The 26,736-nt window shown below is 41.6% G+C and overlaps 1 protein-coding gene across 4 annotated transcripts; it reads right to left on the bottom strand.

Annotated features, from left to right (window-relative positions):
• Positions 1-6,604: 6,604 nt before the first annotated feature.
• On the bottom strand, positions 6,605-24,481 carry PRKAB2 (protein kinase AMP-activated non-catalytic subunit beta 2). Of its 4 annotated transcripts, none has more exons than XM_045478883.1 (9): positions 24,362-24,481; positions 23,803-23,983; positions 19,781-19,947; positions 18,856-18,949; positions 18,503-18,623; positions 14,207-14,340; positions 13,238-13,306; positions 12,303-12,339; positions 6,605-11,150 (listed from the first exon to the last, which is right to left on the bottom strand). In XM_045478883.1, the coding sequence occupies exons 2-9, from the start codon at positions 23,956-23,958 to the stop codon at positions 11,131-11,133; spliced, it is 798 nt and encodes a 265-aa protein (XP_045334839.1). In that variant the 5' UTR covers positions 23,959-23,983; positions 24,362-24,481; the 3' UTR covers positions 6,605-11,130. The 4 variants fall into 4 exon arrangements, with proteins under 4 accessions (XP_045334839.1, XP_045334841.1, XP_045334838.1 ...); XM_045478885.1 differs by lacking the exon at positions 24,362-24,481 and adding an exon at positions 24,253-24,355; XM_045478882.1 differs by lacking the exon at positions 12,303-12,339 and having other exon boundaries at positions 24,362-24,480.
• Positions 24,482-26,736: the final 2,255 nt, after the last annotated feature.

Below are 26,736 nucleotides of genomic sequence, written 5' to 3' on the forward strand. Positions count from 1 at the left end.
ACCTTCTGGAAGCTGCAGATTTATGTCTTTGCAAAGTTTTCAGTCACTACTCCTCTGAGTACTTTTTAAACGCCACACACTTCTTTCCTGGGACACCGATGATAGGCATGTTAAAATTTTTTTTGTTATAGACTCACAGTTCTCTGAGGCTGAATTCATTTCTTTTTGGTTTATTTTCTCCCTGTTGTTCATTCTAAGTTCTGTTGTTCTATTTCCATTTCATTCTTTTGTTTCTTCTGTTCTGCTATTGAGTTAATCTACTGAAATTTATCTTATTGTATTTCTCAGTTATAAAGTTTCCATTTGTTTCTTCTTTATATCTTTTATTCTTTACTGAGATTTTCTATTTCTTTGATGAGACTTTCTCCTTCATTTGTTTTGAGTGTGTTAGTAGTTGCTCTTTGAAGCATGTTTATGATGACTTTAAAACCCTCGTCAGGTAACTCTGACATCTGCATCATTTTGTTATCATGTACTAGTTGTTTTTTCTCATTAAGTTGAACTCTTCCTCATCTTGATATGATAGCTGATTTTTTATTGAAATCTGGACAGTTTGGGCATTATATCATGAGACTCTGGATCTTACTTAAATCTATTTTCACTAGCTTCCTCTGACAGTATTGAGATGAGGGTGTTGGTGGGTAGATGTTCAGGTTCCCCACTCAGCCTTACTGATGCCCAAGAAGGGTGCTTGTTAATTTGGCAAGGATGGGAGTTCTACTCCACACAAGGTCCCCCTGATGTCCTCCACCCCAGGCTGGGAGGGGTAGGAGTGCCTCCTTACTGTTCTCTGCATGGCCTCTATGTCTTTCTGGGCTGCCCCTTTGCTGGCCTAGAGAGATCAGGGAACTCATCACTGTCTCATTCCTTGCATCCTGAGGTCCCTAGTCAGCCTGCCTTTTCTACCTCTCAGTGTCTTCTTATGTTTGCTTTATATATAATGTCCAGGGTTTTGGTTGTTCCTAGGGGGAGGAATAGGAAACAGTATGTCTTAGCTGTCTGCCCAGAAGCAGAAGTCACTCTTTCTGCTTTTTAGTATAAGAAAAAGTCCTTATTTCACCTTCATTTTTTGAAACATATTTTCACTGGGTAAGTAGTTCAAAGTAGCAGAGTTTTTTTTTTCCCCCCTTCTTCTTTTTGGTACTTTAAAAATGTTTCCCCACTGTGTTCTAACTTCCATTATTTCTAATAACAAATCTGCTGCATCCTTATCTTTGTTGCTCTCTTCATAACATCCCCCCCCCCCCCCCCCCCCCCCGCTGAAAGGTTCTTTTACACTTTTCTCTTTATAACAGGTTTTGAAAGATGTGGTTACTATTTGCCTTAGTTTAGTGTTTTGGGTTTTGTTGTTGTTTCTCGTGCTTGGGTTTACTGAGCTGTTCAGATCTGTACCTTTATGGTTTTCATCAAATTTGGGGAAAATTTGCCACATTTCTTCAAATATTTGTTCTGTTCCTCTTCCTGTTACCTCTTTTGGGTACTCTTAAGTTATTATGTCACTTGAAATTTTTCCACAATTCACTGATGTATTATTCATTGTTATAAGTCTTTCTTCATCCTGTTTTATCTTGTGTAGTTTCTCTTTCTAGGTCTTCAAGTTTGATCTTTCCTTTGCAGTGTCTAATCTAATGCTTATTCCACCCAATGTGTTTTTCCTCTCACAATTTGTGGTTTTCATCTCTAAAGTTCAGTATCATATCGGATATGTTCTCTACTTAAAATGTTTAGTCTTTTCTCTGCGTTTTTGAACATGCGGAATAAAGTTATAATAATTGTTCCAGTGTTCATTGTCTGCTATTTCTAACCTCTTGTGTAATTCTGAGTCAATTTGAGTTGATTTTTTTTTTTTTCTCATTATGGTTTTGTCTTGTTTGGTACAGGGTTTTTTTGTTTTTTTTTTTTTGTAAATACTCTTTAGCTTTGTTCTGGGATACAGCTAAATTACTTGGGAACAATTTGATCCTATGGCTCTTGCATTTGCGATGTTAGGTGAGACCATCACAGTGTTGTATTAGTTTCCTATTGATGCTATGACGAATTACAACAAACTTAGCATCTTAAAACATCACAAATTTATTAGTTTACATTCTGTAGTCCAAAATGGACCTCACTGGCCTAAAATAAAGATGTCTGCATGGTTTTGTTTTGTTTTTTCTTTTTTTGTTTTATGGAGGCTCCATGGGAGAATCCATTTACTTGTCTTTTCTAACTCCAGAGGCTACCCACATTCCTTAGCTACGGTCTTCTTTTTTCCATCTTCAAAACCAGCAACAGTAGGTCAAGTCCTTTTCACATTGCATCACTCTGACCTCCCTCTTGCACTTACTAGATTGGGTCCCTCCACCTTAATAACCCAGAGTTAATCCCCCATCTCAAGGTCAACTGATTAGCAACCTTAATTCCATCTACAATCTTAGTTCCCCTCTGGCATGTAATGCAACATACTTATAGATTCCAGGAATTAGGACATAGACATCTTTGGAGGGCCATTCTTCTGCCTACCACAAACATTTTGTTTGGGGCTAATTGTTCCCCACAACTAAAGCAAGACTCTTCTGAATACTATACTCATTATTCCTCAGATTATGAGGTTTACCAGTCTGGCAGGAACAGGGGCTATTTCTGGCCCCGTGTGAGGTCTGGGCACTGTTCTTTTTATTGTGTCTGGTGGTTCTTTATCTAGACTCAGCAAGTTTCCTTTCTCACATGTGTTGGTCAGTATGTTGCTGAATACCCAAGGGAACCTTCTGCTGATTTAGCTCTGTGTGTAGCCCTCTCCTTAGTACTCTATGCTGTGCTTCTAGCAGTGTTGAATTCTGAAGACTCTTAGCTCTGTGTCCTCAACTCAGGCAGTTCACCCCACTGGAAATTTTCAAGAAAGTCAGCTTAGGCAGTTAAAGGGCTTACTTCATTTGTTTCACATATTTCAGGGATCACTGTTCTTCAAACCATTGTTTCATATATTTTGTCTGGCTTATTAGTTGTGCACCTGGGTGGCTCAGTCGGTTAAGCATCAAGACTTTGGCTCAGGTCATGATCTTATGGTTTGTGGATTCGAGCCCTGCATGGGGCGCTGTGCTGACAGCTCAGAGCCTGGAGTCTGCTTTGGATTCTGTGTCTCCCTCTCTTTCTCTGTCCCTCCCCTGCTCGTGTTCTTTCTCTTTCTCTCTCTCAGAAAATAAAGACAAAAAAAAAAAAAAAAAAAATCTAGTCCCTTTTATTTCATTTTGACCAGAAACAAGTCTCCTGGTAATTTTTGATTGGATATCAAACATTGTGACTGTTTACCTCGTTGAGTGCGGCTTGTTTTTTTTTTTTTTTTTTTTTTAATTCTTTTAGGTATTCTTGAATTTTGTTTTTGTAAGCAGTTCTCTGGAAACCATTTATTTTTAATTAAAAATTAAAAAGAGGGGCGCCTGGGTGGCTCAGTCGGTTGGGCATTCGACTTCAGCTCAGGTCATGATCTCACGGTCCATGAGTTCAAGCCCCGTGTCAGGCTCTGTGCTGTCAGTTCAGAGCCTGGAGCCTGCTTCGGATTCTCTGTCTCCCTCTCTCTCTGCCCCTCCCCCACTCACGCTCTGTCTCTATCAAAAAAATGAATAAACATTAAAAAAATTTTTTTTAATTTAATTTTTCAAGAATTTTTGATATAGTTCTTTTGTGTCCTACCCCACATCACTCAATACTTGACAAATGTCTTGGGACCATGTTCTTCAGTCAAGCCCACTTGCCATAGTTTATCACCTCAGCACCATGGGACTTTGGGAGATTTCACTCTTTTATAAGCCTTTTGTCTTCACTCTTTTTTTTTTTTTAATGTTTATTGATTTTTGAGAGAGACAGAGACAGAACACACGTGGGAGAGGAACAGAGAGAGAGGGAGACACAGAATCTGAAGTAGGCTCCAGGCTCCAAGTTGTCAGCACAGTCTCGGTCATGGGTCTTGAACTCACGAATCGCGAGATCATGACCTGAAGTTGGGTGCTTACCCGACTGAGCCCCCCAGGTGCCCCTATGCTAGCTCTTAAGCATCCCATGCAGTTCAGCCTCAGTAAGTGTCCTTTGGGGAAAACCAGGCACACGGCTGAAGCCCTTCAAGTTTTCAAGTCAATCCCTTTATGGCCACATGCCACTAAGAGCTTGGTTGGTTTTACTTTACCAACCAACTTCAGGTGCCCTCTGCCCAGGCAAAGCTAGGTCCTCGGCCCATGCCCAGAATCAGCAAATGGCTATAGGGAATAAGAGAACAAGTGATCTCAATTCACCTTGGACAGTTCTACCTTGTTTCATGAACTTGAGTTCATCTAGACCTAGTTGCTACTACAGTTCTCTAATAGCTAAAAGTTGCGAGCTCAGATTGGCTCCTTATCTGGTAGATTCCCGGGATTGTCAAATTCTTCTACTCTGCCCCCAGATATCCTAACTCTAGGTCACTCTCCTAGATGACCTTCTGAACCAGATCTGCTAATTGGGGGAGAAAAAGAAACACCATCTTCGAGGTGGCAGAATATTTCCATTTGTGGATAAAACAGAAGACCCCAAACATCCAAGATGTCCTCAGCCTGACCCCCAGAGATATTTTTTGAGATCCAATTGGGTGTGCAACACCTCTCCCACTACCCAGTCCCAAAACCTAACTTCTTTTTTTTTTTTTTTTTTTCAACGTTTATTTATTTTTGGGACAGAGAGAGACAGAGCATGAATGGGGGAGGGGCAGAGAGAGAGGGAGACACAGAATCGGAAACAGGCTCCAGGCTCTGCCATCAGCCCAGAGCCCGACGCGGGGCTCGAACTCACGGACCGCGAGATCGTGACCTGGCTGAAGTCGGACGCTTAACCGACTGCGCCACCCAGGCGCCCCTCAAAACCTAACTTCTACTTGTGACCCAGAACTACTGTAATCTCTAACAAAGATCCCTGAAAACAAGAACTAAGTTACAGTACAGGTCATAGTTTTGAGGAATCAGTTGGCCTGGGGTAAAGACTTCTCCCATGATCCAGAGGTGCTCTGTATTCTTGCCTGATGTTCTTATCATAAGCTATCACTAGCAGGTGCACTTTGGAAGCTATAGTGAAAGGAACAGTAGTTCAGAAGAAGTTGAGAAGTTTGTGAAAACCTACTTTTGGTTTAAAAATACCATATAGTGTATGGACTTTAGGTCTTCTGACCTCTGACACAGAGCCCTGCCCTCTTCCCTAGAAGTCAGTGAAAAAGAGAACATTCACAAGACAGGAGTGTCCTTCAGAGCACAACTGAATGCCTGAGGAATTCTAACTGGTGGGAGAGAATGGGGAAATTCATCTTCAGCCGGTATAAGTGCCCTGGATTCAAAGAATGGGTTTGGGAAAGGGGGGAGGGACTCACCTATGTGCGGCTGGATGACCACTGGCCACACAAGCCACGGGTGTAGGGGAGAGATTCATGATGTCTTTGAACAACCTGTGTTATGAGTAACTGTCGGTGCAGAGGAGGGGGGTGGGTATCGAAGGGATCCAACAAGACCCTTAGCCAAGTGAGCCAGAGAAATGCTTTAGGAATCACACACCGATGCAAGTCTGGGCCTTGACAGAATTCTGGTGCCATGCTGTTTCAGTGGCCAGAGGGCATGATGTTTAGGAGAGCATGCTGTCAGAGGCTGAGTCCACATCACATCTGACACTGTACCTTATCTGCAGGTAGTCTTGTGACCTGCTGTGGGGGGGCTGAGGTTGACTTTTGTTGTGTTGCCGCAATCCCCTGTCTTCATCACCTGCCCCACTTCACCCCTTCACATTCACTTCTGTCATCACCTCCCCTACTCTTCTCACCTTCTGGTCACTCCCAGTGGCACTCTCTTCTCTTCCTCAAGGAAGTGTAACTCACTTTAGATGCTTTGGAGTGGCGTGTATAAGGGAGTCTGACTGTGTTGTTTCAAAGTCCAGGGGTCAGCTTTGTAAGAACTCTGTGAAATAAGGGATGGAAGACAAAAATTATCCTGCTACCACCATGACCCTGAACAAAGCCACTTGAGGAGAGTGATTTGCTGTCAGAATGAAGCACATAATCTGCTTCCATAGAAGTATCTAACAGTAAGAATAAGTAGAGAGGATCCTCATCCTTGGATGTGCATTAGACTCATTTGGTAATGTGGTAATTTACTCATCTGGTAAAGTAAATCAAGACAAAGCCCACATTTGAATCCTAGAGGGATTACAGATACCTGGATTCCATACCAGAGATTTCTATTTAAATGGGGATGGAGGTAGTGGATGGGGCACCAATATTTTTATAGAATCTGCATAGGTGATAAATGTACAGACAGGGGTGAAAACCCATGGTCTAGGGTCTCAGCAAACCCAACACAAGACAATAGCTAACTATGCAGTTTTAGAGTGCTGCATTTCAAACCACTGAGTCTGCATTCCTCTAGTTAATGACAGCATAGCCTGGAACGAAAAGAGGAAAAGTGGCAGATGGATGGATGACATCACTTCTGTCCTACACCTACACCTTCTCTCTTTATTCAAATGTGTTTGTGTGGCAGTTCGCATTCTTTAGGTTCTGAGACTACTGAGGCAGATAGATTTTGATAAGATAATCAGTGACCAGCAAAAAACTCAAATATTATTGCTGTGTAGTATTTTTTATTCAACAGTTTTATGGGAAAAAATGTCACATTTCTGTTACATCACATAATTTTCAGACATGTCAAAGTCCAATGACAAATTACATTTGGAGAAAAGCTTTAAAATCCATTCTCACATGCCATTCCTTTGTGGAATACAGCTCTGTACCTCGGCACTAAAGGTTACAAAAAGCACCATTTAAAGGAGGACTTATTTAATTCCCTTCCAAATTATAGTCTTATTCCCCCTTTATGACAGAGCTGCACTCATTCAAAATGCTTCAGTGAAATAACAACCAGCATCCTCCCATTTACCAAAATTCAAACAAGTCTTACATATGGGCCCAGTGTGGAGATTAGGACTAATGGACATCAGTGAGCTTTGGCTGTTCTAAAACCACAAGCTAGGTAAGGTAAGTGTTCTGTGGGTGGGAACAGAAAAGATGATCAAATACATAATACTTACGGTAGGTAGATACCCCTTGACCATTTAACCTGACTACAAAATCCAGAGAGCGTTTGGTATTTCACAGCAATCTTACTGCAAAAGCACTGTGCTACACCCAATTAATTCAGCTCCAAATAAGGATGGAACTAATACATTAATTTTAAATGAAATTTAATCACTTCAAAGCACAATCAAGAAAAGTAAATCAAGACAAAGCCCACATTTGAATCCTAGAGGGATTCCACTGCTAAGAATTGGATTTCATAAGTAATAGACCCTTAAGGTTTCTCTTTCTTTCCCTTTTTTCCTCCCTCCCTTCCTTCTTATAATTTAAAAAATAAATTTGGCCCTTTTACTCCAAAGTTTGGGTTCACTGAAGAAATGATAGGCCTTCTACCTTCTGCTGTGATGGGCACCTAGGGAGAGACAAATGCCTAGATCCGGAGTTGTGAAAGACCCTAACCCCACCCCTCCCAGGTGCTCTATCCCATGCGTAGCTGGAGCGAGCTAGCAGTCCCTGGTAGAAGACAGCAAGGCCTTGGTTTTAAGGATGAGTCAGAATAATGTGTGAACAAATTGTGTATCTGCTTGTAGGCCTGTGCCCCAAATCACTAGAACGTGAGGACTTAGGAATCTCTGAGATAGAATATTTTTCAAACACATACAACATAGACTATTGCATATCATTTTTAGTTGAGGTCAAAATTTTAAAAGCCCTATTTCCCCAATTAGAAGCAGGGGATTCTATCATTATTATGTCTCCTTCATTTATACTCAGATTAATATAAGCCCAGCCTGGAGGTAATACTTCTTTCCAAACTTCATTTTAGCAGCATGCATGTAGTACTGACACTTTGAAAAGGCTTTTTTCAGATCCATTAGGTCTACAAGAGACAAGAAATAATTGGAGGCCGAGGTTTGTACAGTCCTCTCAGAATCTTCTCTTGGATTCTTCTTTTACAGGGTTTCTCTACCATGTAAGCATTGTTTTTAAAAAAGCCAACACTGTAGAGGCCAGGTATGCCCCTAGGGGGTGTTACTTGCAGTGACCAAATCCTATTCATTTCTAAGCTTAATGCAAGCTAATAACCATGACCATACCAGCAAGAGGACTAACATTTGTTTTAGGTACTGTTTGACCTGAGACTCTGGTAAAAGTCAGCTTGAAGGTAAAGCAGAATTCAGAAAAAAGGGTAGAGAACAGAACAAGAGACGAAGGGATGTTTTATATAGTAGGTTCTGTTCAGTGAGATCCAAGGATTCCAGTATGTCAGGTCTCATGTAATTAACAACAAAAAGGCTACTTTTAGTTCTGAGTTATGGAAGCCTTTAGTTTCCTAGTATCCTCCTTAGCTCAGTCACTCTTCCTTTTCCTCACAACCCCCAAACCACCGATGCAGTTCTTAAAGGGTGAGTCCTCCTAAAGAGTGATTTTCTAACTCTTCTAACTTTGACTCTGTGAAACTCCTATAGGTTAAAAAGAAAAAAAATGTGGGGTTTTTTTGCCTTTATTCATTTTCAAAATCTGCCAAGCTCTCTCTTGCAGAAAATAAACTATCCCTTTAACCAACATAAAAGAATGAGTGGGGTGTACTCTGGGCTACCTTCCTCCTTTCCTCTCTACCTTCTAGAACAGTTTCTTGGAGACAGACTGTGTGTGACAGGCTTCTCAGAGCCAGAGGTGTATGAGCAGTGCAGAGAAGGGACAGTGCTGAAGGGGGCATCGCCCAGCTCTCCTTGCCTGTCCTCTTCCATACCAGCTGGTGGGCTCTCATGTCACATTTGGCCAAGAGATTACCTCAGAACTTGGGAAACTGACACTCTACATTTCCAGATCGGGAAGATCTCAAGGCCACCAGCACCAAAACCTAGCGTCACTGGAGTCAGAAGCCTCTGGCTTGAAATCAAAATTAAAGGGATCTTTTCCTGCCCCACTCTACTGATACACCTGTGTAGAGTAAAAATTTTAATACACGAACACATAGGCAATCACATTTCAATACTGTTGACAAGAAAAAGGAGTGTAACAAAATCCTCCATTTAACAACCAGGATTTTGAATCCTCCTATGGGGCCCACTTATTTAATGGGTATTGGAAAAACAGTACTATAACTGAAGACAATGTAGATCCTGAGAGCTGGTAATAATAGGATTTGGCCTGGGTTTTTTAAATGACACACCACTCAACAAGTGGTTGGGACCATGAAAGGTTTCCCACACAAGCCTTTTGCTGCAGAAGGCAGCCTTGAGTGGCTAAAGCGGTATTTACTCTCGGCAAGTAACCACCAAAGCACTTAACAATTTACATTCCCAGCAAAACCACCACCCCAATGCCCTACTGCCTCCCTCCCAGGATCTAACAGGTCTACATAACCCGAAGACAACTGTGTCATCAGCTTTGAATAGGAAAGACAGGAGGTAGCTAAACTGATCTATGGGTGTGCCCTTTCAGTGCGGCTGGACACATCTTAACAGTGAAGGTGTCTCTCAAGCAACAAGTTTGGCCTCCTTCAGAGTTGAATGTTTAACTTGCATTTATCTGTAATGGAAGAGCCACAGATATTTGGGGAAAAAAAGTTTTATCTTTGAACAACATTTCAAGAGTGGAATGAGTAGCTACTTTTCATTCCACAAATGAAAGTCACTGACCTCACTTCATCATCAAACACTTTTAAAAAAGAGAAAGACAAAGTGATTTTCCATTAGCACTTGGTACAGGGAAGCAATACTATTCACGGTTAGAACACCAGGGCTACTTTCCTGCTTCTTGGCGTCATGGATCTTGAAGTTAAAAGAAATTTTTAGGTGCACCCAGTGAACCTGAATCTGTATCTAGAACAGTGTTTAGTGTAATGATATGCATGGGGTTGGTCACATTAATGTAAGACTGTAGAGGACTAGACTACTATTTTCTTGTTGAAGAAAATCTTGGGAACCATTTATCAAGGGCCTAAAATTCTCCTATGTAGTCTCTTAAGAACAATGAAAAGGCATTTTTTAATTAAAGAAAAATGTAGGCACATAAAAAAATCTCCCAAGGATGAAAGACATTAAAGCATTCCCTGGTTCCACTCCCATCTTCAAAGGTGTCTGCTCTGTGAAAGAAAATATGGAAGCAGGGCCAGGCCAGGTGGGAAAACTGACGGGAACGTGCCAAGACAGCCTAAGCCGTGGCACTAAACTAACACAAGAAAGTAGACCTTCCGCGTTCTGCCTTCCTTACAACGCTGAGACCTATTTTCTTTAGTAGAAGTTAAAACAAATGGTAACAAAGTGGCCTGGGCCTGTGCTGGGCTAAAAAAGGAGACTTTCTGGCAGCCCTAGTCTCTGAGGTGGGTCAAGTCTTATGTAGCCTTTGAAAGGGGTCACCTGCCAGTGAGTTTTGTTGTTAGGGAAGGGTCAGGTATAGGATCGGAAGGAGGTTATCAAAGCAAGAATGTGAAATGAGAAGAAAAAGGGTTCCTGTGGGGCATCTGGTTATCATAAAAAGCACAGACTGTGCCACACACTCTAGGAATACAGAGAACCCATGCAAGGAAAGCTGCCCCTGCCAAGGAGGCAGCTGGAAGTAGGGCAGAAGTCTGGCACAAGCCCATTCTTTGGAGAGCCAAGGTAGCAGTGACAGAATCTCTACCCAACAAGGATCCTGAGAATTGGCTCTTCGTTCATTTTAGGAAACAAGCTTCCTGTAACGGTCCTTCCTGAGGCTCCCCCAAACAGGTCTTGGGGAGTCCCCATAGGCAGAGAGAACACATCTAGCTAGGAGGCTTCCATTAACCTTCCTCTCATATATGTATATGTATATATATATAATTTTTTTTTCTTAAAATAAATTCCATGAACTCATAAAGCTCTCATCTGCAATCAGATGCAAAAGCAGAGCATCCTACTCAAAGGCTCTGAAACACACACATCAGCCTCAAAGCAAGTTAGCCTTCCAGTCTCCGGTGAAGACTGGTCCAGTCCAGAAAGGCAAGGGAGATGCTTCTCTTGAATCCCGGAGGCAGGAAGGGATCCCTTCAGATGGGCTTGTACAGCAGAGTAGTGACATACTTCTTCTTGTAGCGATGGGTTGCGCTAAGGACCATCACACTGTCCTGCAAGGGAAAGAAACATGCAGCTAATTCATTAGTTTAGGCAACAGGCGGCTCTTCCCAGCCATCAGTGTTTCAGTCACTCACTTTTAACAGAGATAGTTGGAAATTATAGAAATAGGTTGGTTTTGGAGTCTGTTCAACTTAAGTTCCAATCCTGACTCCTCCTGTAACTTGTTTGTGGCCTTGAGTAATCTACTTGATGCCTCTAAGCCTTTTCCCTCATTATTACAAAGGATAACACCTACCATTAAGGTGGCACTGATGATTATATGAGAATATCTAGCACGGTACCTGACACATAATAGGTGCTGAAGAAATATTAGTCTCCTACCTCACTCCTTTCCCTACCTCAGATTTGAATATTGGGCTTAATTAAAACTTGCATGGAAAAAGAAAAAAGAAAAAATATTTTGACATTCAGTTTTAGAAGAAAGTCTAAAATGCACTGAGAAGAAAGGGCAGTGATCCCCCACCCTGACCTTTCCAAGCCCCAAAGCAGGTCTAATTTCCATTTAATACCAGGAATGAACTTAAAAAGTTCTTTCTAGTCAAGAGGAAAACTCAGGAATCCCTCTCTCTGAACAAAGTGGACCCCAAAATCTTCTTTGGAAAGATATTCAATCCAGTGGATCCAAACAGCCTAAACAATCTGACAGAACCAAGAATGAATGGGTCAAGGTCAAGCAGAACTACAGTAATCAAGACACTGACCTGAGTCAGAATCAATATGAAGAGTAAGAGGTACTCTTTCCCTGGCTGTGTTGCAGCCTCAGGGCATGCCACAGGAGGAGAGGGCAGGCCTGTGAGCATCAATTGAGAGCCAAACAGCAGTTACAGGAGGCAAAATTCAGTCTAATCCCAGTGCATCTTCCTATTTTCCCGTATGCTGTAGTATCTACAATGAATACTTCTCAGATTAACATTCTGTAACCAGAGTGTGCTGATCACAGCCTAAATATGACAGAAGCAAGGCAGGTTAAAAAAATAAAATAAGATAAAATAAAATAAACCAAAACTCTGCTCCAGGAAGGGTTTGGTAAAAATGAGGAGCAGGTGACAGAAAGACCTACTTGGAAAGACCTGGTGCAGTGACCACTAGAAAAGAACATGGAATGAGGACAGGAGGACCTCAGTCCTCTCGCTGGTACTTACTGGCAATATGACCTTCTCTGAGCCTTAGTTTCTTTATCTATAAAACAGGGGTTAAAAATAATACTTACCTCAAAAGGTTATTATAAAATTTAAATTCAATAATATATATATTTGAAAAGTATCACATAATCTGTTAAAGACAGCTGTATCAGTGATTTCCTTAATCTGGCTGCACATCTAAGAAATAAAAGCAGCTTAAAAAACAATTACTGGGGCTCTATCCTAGACATACTTATTCAGAATCTTTGGGGATGCAGGCTTTGAATCTGTATTTTTACACACTTCCCCAGGTAATTCTGACAATGAGCCTAGTTTGGTAACTACAGAGCTACCTAAAACTTTACTCCAGTAGCCAAACCACAAAGATGTGATGGGACTGAATGGATAATTTTCAACCCAGACTCCGAGGCAGCAGAAAAACTAAGGAGAACGCTAAGAGTTGGAGGTGACAGAGCAAATCTGGTCACATTTCCCCTTTACCTAGTGTAGAGGAGAGATGCAATCAGTGGGTATATGTGACTGAAGCACCCGACAGCAGCTCCTATCCACCTTTAGAAAGCAAAAGCCTTAGTCATATTTGAGCATTCTCCAAACTGGAAAGATAAACTTGCTTTGTCTGCAATGAAATCCTAGTGCTATGAACTCTAATTTAATTAAGTAGGTGGTACAAAGGTTATAGCTATCCAAAAAGAAACCAGGAAGGAAAAAGGTTCATTAAGTCACAGGGCAATTCAGCTAGCCAGAACGTAGGATAGGGACTAAGATTTAAAATAAACAACCAAACAAAAAAATCCACCTACTAGTTAAGAAACTTCTACAATTTGACCATTACGGCCAGCTTTAGCTTTCAGTGAGGTAGCAGGGCAAATTACCACTGGAGAACATGTGTTACCCCTTCCCTCTCATTTTGGGGAAGAGCCAGGCCCACTACTCACCTTAATGGATAATGCATAGAGATGGTTCAGCATAACATGGTTGGGCTCGGGAAGCAAGGCTGGGTCACACTAAGAAAGAAAAAAATCACTAAATGGGATTAAATGCACAGTTTTAAACCAGTTTACTCTTCCTCAGAGCTCTTTGGAAACTTCTGAGGGGCGGCTGGGTGGCTCAGTCGGTTTAGCGTCTGACTTTGGCTCAGGTCATGATCTCACGGTTCGTGAGTTCTGGCCTCATGTCGGGCTCTGTGCTGACCACTCAGAGCCTGGGGCCTGCTTTGGATTCTGTGTCTCCCCCTCTCTCTGCCCCTTCCCTGCTCATGCTTTCTCTCTCTCTCTCAAAAATAAATAAACATGAAAAAAATTAAAAAAAAAACTGTTGAGAAACTAAACTAGAATGTATATTTCTTTTAAATGATACTATATATCAATCATTTGTTCTCATTACAGAGAATTAGGAAAATTCTGAGTCCAGGGCAAACCCTAAACCTTAGCATCTATTTATCTCCCTTAATAAGAGTGAAAACAAAAATCTTGCCCACAACACGTACAGAAGATTTGTGTTAGGAGACAAAAACCTTAGTGGGAATCAAGTGAACTGACTAGAGATATCAATTATATGGGGAAAAAACGCAAACCCAAACCCCTTATACTCCTTTTGTATACTCCCAAATGACAAATATGCCTTATCTTCTGTTGGAATAGAAGTCCCAGTTTCTGGGACTTCTAACAATCTATGGTTCTGGGTCTAATTTATTACGATCAGAAGGTAACTATGAATTTTGATATCAATAGCTGGAAAAGTAACAACTCAGCCCTGGAAAAAAGGATCTGTAATGCTATTGATATACACATGATTTATATTCTCAACACAGCTTTGTAATAATCCTGACCTCTATGATTACTAACTTTGGATCAGATGGTTCTAGTAACCCCCAGATGCCCCAGCAATCCTTTCAGGATACTCACAGATATATTAGTGTCCTTGTTAAGAATAACTTGAAGAAGGTGAGGAGGTAGGATGGGTGGGGATTTGAATCTCTCCTCGGATCGAAACACGTACATTTCTTGACCATAAGGCCCTGGGGGAGAGCTGGAAAGGTCTGGAAGATATTTACCCAAATATAAGGGAAAATTGCAGAACTAGTAAAAGTGCATGAAAAAAACTGTCAATACATGGCAGCTAATATTAAATATGGTAGAAATCATAGATCATAAACTTATAACCTGCTGGCTCTACAACTGTAAGGCAAAGAGTCTGAGTCATCCTGAACATGAAATTCCTCAACATGGCAACATGATGGGGAGGACAGAAGAGGGGATAAGGAGTCAAAGTTGTAGGTTCAGAGAAAAGCTACTCTATTTATCAGTTGTATGACCTGGGACAAATCCTCCTACTACAGTCAGTTGCTTCATTCATAAAATGAAAGTAATATTTCTACCCTATTTCACAATGTCTTTATAGCAATCAAATGAGATAAAAGATGTGACAATGCCTTGTGAACTGTCAAACAATGTGAAAAAAATTAAGATTTCTTTTCTTTTCTTTCTTTTTTTTTTTTTTTTAACACCCAAGCAACAGACAACAAGGATATACACTCTTAAGATTGCTGATGCTACAATGATTGCAACAGTGAGGACAAGATTACTAACACTGAAGTAGTTGTTACGGAAATGTAAACCAAAAGCAGAATTAGATACCACTTAACACTCATTAAGATGGCTATAATAAAAAAGACACAATAATAATTGTTGGTGGGGCGCCTGGGTGGCTCAGTCTGTTAACTTCGGCTCAGGTCATGATCTCACGGTTCATGAGTTCAAGCCCTGCACTGGGCTCTGTGCTGACAGCTCGGAGCCTGGAGCCTGCCTTGGATCCTGTGTGTGTGTGTCTCTCTCTGCCCCTCCCCAGCTTGTGCTCTCTTTCTCTCTCACTCTCAAAACTAAATAAACATTAAAAAAAATTTTTTTTTAAATAATTATTGGTGAGGATGTGGAGAAATTGGAATCTTTGTATCATCCCGTTGCCAGAGGGAATGTGAAATAGTACAATAGCTTTGGAGAACAGGTGGCCAATTCCTTCAAAAGTTAAATGTAAAGTTATCCTATGGCCCAGCAATTACACTCTTAGGAAATGAAAACATGTTCACACAAAAACTTGAGCACAATGTCCAGAACAGCATTGTTTATAATTGACAAAAAGTGGAAATGATCCAAATGTCCATCAGCTAACAGGTAAACAGAATGATATATCTATACAATGGAATTTTATTCAGTCACAAAAAGGAGTGAAGTATTGGAGTGCCTGGGCAGCTCAGTTGGTTAAGCATCCAACTCTTGATTTTGGCTCAGGTCATGATCTCAGGATTCGAGAGTTCAAGCCCTGCCTGCTTGGGATTCCCTCTCTCCCCTTCTCCCATTCTCTCTCTCTCAAAAATAAACTTAAAAAAAAAAAAAAAAGTTCTGATACACATTAAAACATGGATGAACCCTGAAAACCTGCTAAGTGAAAGAAGCCAAACATCAAAGACCACGTATTGTGTGATCCCATTTATATGAAAGGTCCAGAATAGGCAAATCCATACAGGCACAAAGGAGATCAGGAAACTGGAAACTGGGTTAAAGGAGGAAGAGAGAATATCAAAAGTATGCCAGTCCTCTTTCTGTATAATAATGGGTATATGTTCACTGGCTGCTTTGCCAGAATCCTCTAATGCAAAAGTGGAAGGCTGCAAGCAGTCTCATCATTTAATTCAGTATTACTAAACTCTGTTGGTCACTGCCTAACCAGTCAAGAAGAATGTCCAACTTTATGTTCTGAGCTTATATAATAAAAACAATATTTGTATGATTTTCGTAGACAGACAATTATGATACCATTGATTGGTCTCTTAGAAGCTACATAAGCCACCCTTGTGCCCTGATATTCTAATATACTGCACTTAAGGGAAAATGTTGAAGGACCTGTCCATGAATTCAAAGCCAGTGAGTAGCAGGGGCAGGCTCTAAACTCACAAGGGAAAACTGCACTCACTGGGAACACAGTGCACCATGCTTTAGACCAGTACAGCCTTTGTTGTAATGTAATAAAATGGTAACCGTGAGTGTGCTGAGCACATCACTCTTCTGATGCTATAGTCAATGTGATGAAATCCATGGAAAAACTAGTATTAGGAGAAACAAAAAGATACAGGTCTTTTCCTCTACCAAGGAATTTTTTTTTAAATTTTTTAAATGTTTGTTTATTTTTGAAGGAGAGAGAGAGCGAGAGAGAGCGAGAGAGAGAGAGAGAGAGAGAGAGCATGAGTGGGGGAGGGGCAGAGAGAGAGGGAGACACAGAATCCGAAGCAGGCTCCAGGCTCTGAGCTGTCAGCACAGACCCTGACGTGGGGCTCAAACTCAGAGTGTGAGATAATGAACTGAGCCGAAGTCAGACGCCCAACCGACTAAGCCACCCAGGTGCCCCTAAGGAATTTTTTTTTTTTAACCCAAAACTTATAATGCAGTTAATATACACACAAAAGAACTGTGGGGGTTTTGTAACCCTCCCCCCTTCACCCCTGCCTGAAGACTGCCATACTTGGAGGGCCCTATAAAACTTCCAGCTAAGCCATCAAACCGGCAGGATTAAGCTAATGCATCTAAACAAGGCAAACCAGACACAACTAGCCTCAGCTGGGTGATACTGCCAAAGTGTCAATGAAAACTTGAAATATTACTAGAAATAGGCTTTTATTTCACTATTTTTTTCTGAAAAAAAAAATTTTTTTTTAATCTTTATTTATTTTGAGAGAGAGATAGAGTATGAGCAGGGGATTTTTTTCAAAGCCCACGCGAAAGTCTGTGAGCGAGGGAAAAGCAGAGGGAGAGGGAGAGGGAATCTGAAACGGGCTCCATGCTCAGTGTGGGTCCCAGTGAGGGGCTCGATCTCATGATCATGAAATCATGACCTGAGCCAAAATCAAGAGTCAGACGCTTAACTTAGCCATGCACTTACTTAACCATGCACTTAGCTACCCATGTGTCCCTAGAAATAGCTTTTTAAACTATAGGCCTATGAAAGAAAGGATAAAACAGAAAACAGAGTACATTGCATGTAACAAAGGCACACATTCTGCTATGAGACTTGTGTTACAGGTGTGTATGTGTATGTGCGAGTGAGCAAGAGAGAGAGAGAGAGAGAAGGAGGTGGAGAGAGAGAGAGAGAGGGAGGGAGGGAGAGAATTGGGTTACAATGTAAAACAAATGTCTTGCTGTAGATCCTCATTAAAAAATTTGAAATGAGGGCGCCTGGGTGGCTCAGTCAGTAAGTATCCAACTTTGGCTCAGGTCATGATCTCACGCCTCATGAATTTGAGCCCTGCATTGGGCTCAGAGCCTGGAGCCTGCTTCAGATTAGGGGTCTTCTTCTCTCTTTGCCCCTCCCCTGCTCATGCACATGTACTCTCTCTCTCTCTCTCTCTCTCTCAAAAAATTAACATTAAACATTAAAAAAAAAAAAGTTTGAAATGAAATTCACTAGACTGAGGTTTTTCTTGTCTCAGAGGAGACCTAAATGTTTACAGGACAAACATGTATACAGACAAAAATATATATATTAACAAATTTTACATATATACATATATAAAACGTATATACAATTCATATATATGTTGTGTGTATGCATATATATACATATATACATGTGTATATGTATATATACACATGTATATACACGTATACGTAAATATATATATACATATATGTGTATATATATATACATATATATTTACGTATACGTGTGTATATACATATATATTTACGCATACACACACATATACTCATCTAGGACCAAAATGGACAAATGGCTTATGCTCAAGGGTTGCCCAAAAATTTATACAAATTATATATATATATATAAAACATATATATGATTCAGAAGATTCCTGAGGATAAAAAAAGAAAAAAAAAAAGAAGATTCCTAAGGAGAAAAGGAAAAAACAAACAAGGGGTGCTTGGGTGGCTCAGCTTGTTGAGCATCTGATTTTTGCTTTTTGGCTCGGGTCATGATCTCACAGTTCGTGGATCAAGCCCCACATCGGGCTTTGCACTGACAGCAAAAAGCCAGCTTGGAACTCTCACTCTCTCTCTCCCCCTCCCCCATTCATTCTCTCTCTCTCTCTAAAAATAGATAAACATTAAAGCAAAAGAACGAAAACTACCCTTGGGAAGGAACACGCGTTATAAGAAGAACACATCAAGAAAGAGCAAATACTACAAACTTACCTCGACAAGATGTCTCTGAGCTTTCCATTGAATCTAGCTTTAAAGCATCAAACACCTCAAAGTCAGATTTCTTGACATGGATCAAATTGTTAATCGTGCCAAGCTGACTGGTAACCACAGGCTGAAACAATGGATGGAAACAATTCATAAACCCGTTTTCAAATTCATCTCTTCCATCTAATTCTCCTATTTTAAAAATGATCATACTCAGCACTTCCATCTTTAATCGAGAGAGAAATCCTCCAGTGTAGGAGCCCATCAATCCTGACAGCAATGACATTTGACACCAAGGGGAATAATAGCCAAAAGGACACAGTTAAGTTAATGGTTACCCTTGGAAATCAAGGCCTTACCTCTGACGGATCATGAACCCATTGTCCATCCACAAAAAACTTGTACTGGTGCTCTCCCTCAGGGAGGTCTAAGATGGCAACAAAGTCATTATGGCTACAGAAGAAAACAGAAAGTTAAGCAGGCCAAGTTCCTATTAGAAGACAGAATGTTAATGTAAAAACCATGAGACTTTCACAACATCATACCAATGGTCTCCCACATTCCTAAGCAATTGTCCCCTGGAATAGAAAATAATTTATAGACCCATTCTCCTTTTCTGTATCACCTTGAAGACTTATTTACCAGTCCCTCCCAATAACTTTAGTTCTTAACTAATATCTGGAAAAGAATGATAGAGATGTTAATCCCCAAAATGGTTTGCCTTAGCACAACTAATATGCTTCAGTAGGAACAGACCCCTCACAAGTATAAGGAAGATAGCAGGTAGCCTCAGGATACAGAAGTGCCTCAGGTACCCTTTCCACATTTTGGTGAGCATTTTCTGAAAAATGATCTACATGTAAAGGGCCATTCTGATCACCAAATAATTCATTACTGCTCTGCAAGCAACAACTCACATTAGTAACTAGATGTCACGTTGTATTTTGTTTTGATGCAGAAGTCAGAACAAGTGGACTCAGCCAGTTACAAATGACTTCCCACAAGCATAGACAGGATTTGTGTTAACAGTCCTAAAGAATGTACCCACAAAGCTAAGTTCCTCTGAGGCAGTGATATTCTAATGGGTAAAACATCTCTGACTCACTACAAGGCTTAAAAAAAAAATGTCACAAATGTAGTCATTGGTCACAGAAAATGTTCTAGAGAGAGTCCCTAGCAGGTGGAGAGGAGCAGTACAGCCAGGTCTCTCTCCTGAGAAAGGAAATCAGGTCTCTGGTTTCCTTTGTAGACTCATGTAGACTCAACCAAGACACTTGTCTTCACCTCTTAATCAGTGGAATCTTGGTGCTCCAATTGTTGAAGGACCCAGAGATGAAGACCTCCTTGCCTCCTTCAGACCAGCGGATAACAGTGGGCCGGGCCTGCTGTGTATGCTTTACGGAGTCCTCCAAATCTTGTTGCCATGATACAAATTCTTTGTCCCCAGGGAGCTGTAAGAAGGATTAGGTCATCCCTAAATTGTGACCCAGGAATTCTTAAAAGGTCACTTTCGCCCCTAGCTTACAGAGGGGCGCTAGGTTTCTACTAAGGATCAGTAAGCCTTGAAATTGGCAACTAAATCACATTTTGAATAAACTATAGACAAAGAACTCATCGAGGACCAAAATAGTCAAATGGCTTATGCTCAAGGGTTGCCCAAATCACAGCCTAACTTTACAGGCTGCATACATCACCCACCCTTTCAGAGCCTTAGGATCTCCCTTTAAAAAAAAAAAGAAAAGGGGATTGGGGCACCTGGGTGGCCCAGTCAGTTAAGCATCTGGCTCCAGCTCAGCTCATGATCTCATGATTCGTGAGTTCGAGCCCCACATCTGGCTCTGTGCTGACAGCTCAGAGCCTGGAGCCTACTTCCAATTCTGTGTCTCCCTCTCTGTCCCTCCTCCGTTCACGCTCTCTCTCTCTCTCTCAAAAATAAATAAACATTAAAAAAAAAAAAAAAAAAAAAGATGGTGGGGAAGCTTACTGGCTGTTACCAGATTAACTCACAGGCAGGCAATTATGACATGCTTCTGAGTGCCTTTTAAGAGAAAAAATATGAAAAAAAAGTATGCTTCTATAAAAAGCAATAAAGTTAGCCATGTATTTTTCACATGTAAATAGGAACAGTTTTCAATGATCAGTTGTAATGGAAGTTAGAAATACTGAAATTCATAAATAATTCACAAACTTCATTTTAGCAAACAGGTTACAAAAAGGACACTAAAGATATGAAAAATCATCATCATTGGTTTCTTAAATTTTGGGAAGTGTTATGAAATCTTAACTTGCTCACTTCTGCCATGTTTATATTTATATTTATTTCAGGAGTATGGATGAAAATTCTGGACTCTCAAGGAGTAACCCAACTGGTTAAAGTAACCCAGCTTCCTTTAACAAAAGTGCTTCTAGTATCAAATGAGGTCTGTAGGATTCTAAAAACAAATGTCTCCTTACTTAGTTTCTTTTCATTACCATCCTTTAGAACAAGAGTTGGCAGATTATGGCCAGTGAGCCAGATGCTTTTATAAAAAAGGTTTTATTGGAAAATAGCCACACACATTCATTTATTAATTATCTACAGCTGCTTTCACGCTGTAGTAGCAGTATTGAATCTTGTGACAAAACCTATATGGCCACAAAGTCTAAAATATTTACTTTCTGGTCCCTTGCAGAAAAAGTTTGCTGATCCCCACTTTAGACCGGCTTAAATGACTTTGTTAAATAGGTAAACAGGACTGCACTGTATCAAGTCAAAACATTTAGCAAATAAAATAATGTGGGTTAAAAAAAGATTAACTTATTCATTTGGGCTTTACTTTCAAAATAGCTAAGGTAGTCTACCTTACATATTGTCTCTCAATATTCCTCAAAACTACAGTATGAGACACCAGTAGCAGCATAAACTGAAGTAAATTGAGAAACAGAATTGAAGGGACTTTCATATTACATAAGTGACTTAAGTGAAAACCTTGATCTCCATATTCTGAAAGCAATGCACTCTTGCCTAACTGGCTGCATTAAAATCACAGAAGTTTTTACACATGCCTAAGAGTAACTCTCAGATTCTGATTTAGATACAGGGCCTAGGAATCTATTTTTAAAAAGGCTCACAGAGAATAATAACAATACTGTGATTAAGTTAAAATAAAGAAAAAAACCTCATCTTTAGAGATACATCCTAAAATATTTACAGACAAAATAATATTTGCTAGGATGTCTGGAATTTGCTTCAAAATAATTGGGGGGGGGGAGAGTGGATTGGGGTATAGATGATATAAATTTGTTCACAATTTGATCATGATTTAAACTGGGTGATGAGTACATAGGAGTTCATTACACTGTTCTCCCTACTTTGAAATGTGGGAAATGTTTCCAATTTTCCATATAGTGTTTAAACAAATCTCAAGTGATTCTAATGTGCAAATAGGATTGAGAACTACTGAACTGGTCCACCGAGAAGACTGGCATTTGAAGGAATGCAGGCCCCACTGCCACTGTTCCTATGAGTTACCTTCATGATTTAGTATTTTCAGTTTAGAGTTTGAAAGCTACAAACTATTAATATGCCTAGCTTTGGAAGAAAGCCCTCCCACATATGACATGACATTTCTGAGGCAGGCCTGAGTGCAGCTGACTAGCAGAAAGACCATTTACTCCAAGTTAAATAGTCAGCAAGATCATCAGGAAAAGAGGCAAAACAATGAGAATTATAGTTTGAAAATGTTTAAGTGAAACACTGAAGGAAGAAGTAAAGAGACTAGCTTGAGAACTATACAATTTTAGATGTAGAAGAGACCTGAGGAATTATCTGAACCGATTTTCTTATTCACAAATGGCAAGACTGAGGTAAAGGGAAAGAATGACCCCAAAAAGGTTCCATTTCAGATGGAGGAACCTGGCTTTTAATCAGGACACCGGTTACTGCAGTCACAGTTTGACAAACACACTCACTGTACTTAAATCCTGAGTCATCGATGTAGGAAAAGGGTAAAATTACGAGATGGACCACCTTGAAAAAGCTTTGAAGAAGTAAATTCAAGTGACTGGGTAGACAGCTCATATGTTGAGGAAGAAGTCCTGGAGTGGGAAAAGGAAGAAAGGAATGGAGAAGAAACACCAAGAAGTGGTCCTTTTAATCAACTTGACTTCTTTTTCTGTGGTTATGTTCTCAATTGGGATTCAAGAAAATAAACAGAATCCAAATTTCACGTGCCACCGACTGGGCAAATCATTCTTTACTCTGTAAAACTCCAGTTTGGTGAAAGGTTTGTAGTGATAAAGACAAAAAAAAAAAAAAAAAAAAAAAAATCAAACACATCCCAATCTCCTCAATCCCTCCATTTTTCTACTTCACCCCACTCAGACTGTCTGGAGGAATTATTGTTTATCATGCTGACAACTCTCAATGTGACTAGGAACATTCGGTTGGTAATCACATTGCTGTCAGCTCCATCTATCTCTACCGGTGAACACAAGTTGCCACTTTTCTCAAAGTCCTTGGATTTGAGTTCAAGGTCCCGGGGACAGCTGTGGGCTGTCTGTTTTCAGCGATGGTATCGTTATGAACTACTAACAGGAAGTGGAGAAATCCTGGAATCATCTGCTGTCCCACTTGAGGAGCAGCTGGGCGTGAAAGAAACACCACCTGAACTACCACAACTATAAAGTATGAGATGAACACTGAGCAGTCAACCAAAGAAGGTCCTTTATTGATCCCCAAGATTAGGAGACTGTATCAAATAAGCAAGTGGTTGCATGGCTCACAGCCATGCAAAGGGCAAGAGGATCAGAAATGCTGAGTTCTTAAAGCCAATACTACACTGTATGTTAACTAACTTGAATTTAAATAAATAAAAAAAAGAAGTGCTGAGTTCTTAGAAGGGCAAAATGATACTGATACATATAAGTTGTCAGGAAAAATAAAGTCACTTACCCACCTCAGGGCAAATTTGAGAAACTGTTGCCTATGGACAGCAACTCAGGTAACTTACAACCTATAAATTCATCAATACTCTAGAAGAGGGCACCTGCCTGTTAGGAAAACCAGATATTGGGGGTGGGGGTGTCTACAGTCCCCATCGTAATCATGGCCAACAGATTAGTCGAAAAACAAAAACTCCGCCTCTATTCTATTTTGAGGCAGCACCGCAGGAGTAGTTACCATCCAACATCTCCGTGCCCGAAAAATCCCTTTAATTCAGAAAACCGTAAGCTAGGTCAGCGTGCTAAGAAAGAACCAAGAGAGGAGGAGCGCTGACACCCAGCCCGCTGCGGCAGCGCCCGCTGGGGGCGTGGGGAACGCTCACCTTGGAGTCCGGCAGGCTGAAGACGCTGGGATCGTCGGTACTCCCCACCATGATTTTGTGCTCCTTACCCGGCGCATGGCCGCCGGCGCCCTCGGAGCGTGCAGCCTTGGCGCCGTGGCGCTCCCCAGCCACCCGGTCGCTGGTGGTGTTTCCCATGGCTGCAGCTCGAGTCCGGGGCCACCTGCCGTGGGGAACAACACCGGACTAGGAACACCCCGGCGGCCGCGTCAGGGGCGCCCCTGGCTCCGCCCCTGCGCCTGGGGACTCGGGCAAGGGAATCCCCGCCCCAGGGAAGCCGAGCCCGGGGACCCCTCCTTCCCCAGCCTCCAGGGGCGCCCGGAACCCCCCCCCACTCCAAACCCTCTGGATGCCTGCTGCTCAGGAAACCCACTTTGGGGAACTCCCCGCATCCCCGCGCGCACTGCCCAGGCGCGCCCCCACCCCAATCACCTCCCGCGATGCTCTCCCTCCTCCCCTAGCCACCAGTGCGATGGTTGTTCTGCGGATAAGGCCACCAATAAAGTTATTGAAATTGAAGCCGCGCCCCGGGCTAGCGAACCTGATTTCCTCCTAAAATGGCTACAAGGCCAGTGAAGTGAGGCCCGCCCCGCGCGTTCCCTGCGGCCGCGCGGCGACGGCACCGGGAGCTCGCCGGCCTCTCTAGCCGCCAGCGCCTCGGTGGTGGGCAGCCTCCTGCGCCAGGCGGGGGCGCCAGCTCCGCAGTTAGCTTCGCGCCGGGGATGGGATGTCCGCTCGGGGGCCCTGGACCAGGAATCATTGTGGCGGTCAGCCCCCGGGCTTTCCTTTATGGGCGCGTCTCCAGGTGGCACTTAGAACCGCCTCGCTGGGCTCGGGTGTTCTGTACCCGGAGAAGCGGCGCTGCTGTCTTCCCAGCCGCCTGACGCGGCTTCAGGTTCGCCAAAACGTCAGGGTTTTTAGGATAGGCCCGAAGAGGTGGGTCCCGATGGGGAATTAAAAACCAGACTTCCTACTGGAGTCAGAAGGAAGTAGCGGCAATCGCTTGAGGTTCAAACTAACTGATGTGGGGAGCAGTCAGCCTCGACTGGGGCCCAGGGAATAACGGGTCATTAGGAGATAAACCTTGACAAATTAGTGAAACGTTAGTCTGAAGAGGCGGAGAAAGCTATTCTAAGCTAAGAGACAGCATATACAGTGAGCAATCCCGGAAGAAATAAAATTTGAGAAAGAGCAACAACAAAAACAAGGAACACGGAAGGCAGAAAAGGACAAAGATAGTTCTAGGATTGGGACAGATCTAGGTTTTTACTGATAATTAATGGAACTTCTATGGTATTTACTAATTCTTACCTTGTATAATTATGCGCATGCCTAATTCCCTACGAGAAACCCTTATCAATCAGTATGTGTGAACCCAGCCCAGCAACATTGGCATCACCTGAGCACTTGTTACCGGTGTAGAATCTGAGGCCTTAACTACACAATCAGAATCTGCCTTTTAACCAGAGCCTCAGGGGAATGTGTATACATACTGGAGTGTAAGAAGCACTGCTTTGACAGCTGGCAGAGAGCAAATCTGGATGATTCCTCTTCATATTCTGCATGCACCTTGTACAGAGTAAGCTTTTAATACACATTTACCCAACATATTCTGCATGCACCTTGTACAGAGTAAGCTTTTAATACACATTTACCCAATGAGGGATGCATGAATACTGTTTACTACATTTCTAACAAGGTAATACCACTTAAACAACCAGTGATGGGGAATCCAAGTTGTACAAAGCCACTCTTTATTTTCTTTTTGAAATTTTTAATGTTTATTTATTTGGAGGGGGGGAGGGGCAGAGAGGGAGGGAGACACGGAATCCGAAGCAGGCTCCAGGCTCTGAGCTGTCAGCAGAGCCGGACTGGGGACTGGAACTCACAAACTGCAAGATCATGACCAGAGCTGAGGTTAGAGGCTTAATGGGCTGAGCCACCCAGGTGCCCCAAGACCACCCTTTCTGAATGAGTAGTTCTGTTTGTTGAAAAGTTTATTTTAAATTGAAAACCCATCCACTTAAGTTCAACAAATCCACTTCTCTTCCTTTTGTCTTTCCTCTGCCTCTAATGAACTCAGTTATTCTCTGGCTTTTAACCAAAGACAGTTTGCAGAAAAAAAGGTACATTTTTATGGCAACCTTTTGATCATCCCTCCAAAATCTTGACTTCCTGGCTGTCTCCTCTTTGGTCCCTACCGTTTCCCTCCCTGCCAGTTCATTTTATTCTTTCCATGGGATGTGAAGCAAGGCCCTTAAAGGAGTAATACATTCAACCTTGTGCACTATTCAGCTCTCTAACCCCAGGGTGGTTTCTCTATGCCAAATAATATGTCCCTGGTGTGTATTACTTTACAACAGTCAAATCAGCATAGGAGAAGGAAACCAAGTGTTATACTGGACAAGCGAAACTTATTAAGAAATAAACTTGTAAAACTAAATAGAAGTGATTTTTGGGTTTTCTCCTTTGGGGAATTAGTCCATGACACTGTTCTGCTCTAGTAGCATTTATAAATCAGGCGATAGTTAACATTAAGTCAACTCTGCATATTGCATATTTAGACACAGGATGGAAGTAATTGACACCATAGGAAGGATTAACTGCTTCTTTCTAGTCCCAAGTTTGTTTTCGTAGACTCGTGAATGACTAGGTAAAGAAACAAGATCTCTTAACCAATACGAGTATAATTTCTCCATTTAATTTTATTGTTGGTGTCCCGATGGTCTCTCTTTCTTTACAGAGAGAAGGAAAAGGAGGTAGTAGGTAAAGTAGTTGGTGGGGGTTTGCTGGATGTTACTGTGTCTCAGACGTCATTGCCACTGATCTCTTCAGATCAGCCATTCTGCCTGATAAACAGAGGAAAATAACAGCCTGGGACACCTCATAGCACAGTAAACTTTTATGTGCACTGCT

Source organism: Leopardus geoffroyi, chromosome C1 (assembly GCF_018350155.1).
Source record: "Leopardus geoffroyi isolate Oge1 chromosome C1, O.geoffroyi_Oge1_pat1.0, whole genome shotgun sequence".
NCBI lineage: Eukaryota > Metazoa > Chordata > Mammalia > Carnivora > Felidae > Leopardus > Leopardus geoffroyi.

Excerpts from the sequence above, each read along its gene's own strand:
- PRKAB2 (XM_045478882.1), bottom strand. The coding sequence starts at position 23,958 with ATGGGAAACACCACCAGCGACCGGGTGGCTGGGGAGCGCCACGGCGCC. Across the intron at positions 18,624-18,855 it reads GGGTTCATGATCCGTCAGAG|CCTGTGGTTACCAGTCAGCT; the intron begins GTAAGGCCTTGA and ends CCATTGTTTCAG. Across the intron at positions 13,307-14,206 it reads ACAAGGACACTAATATATCT|TGTGACCCAGCCTTGCTTCC; the intron begins GTGAGTATCCTG and ends TTTCTTTCTTAG.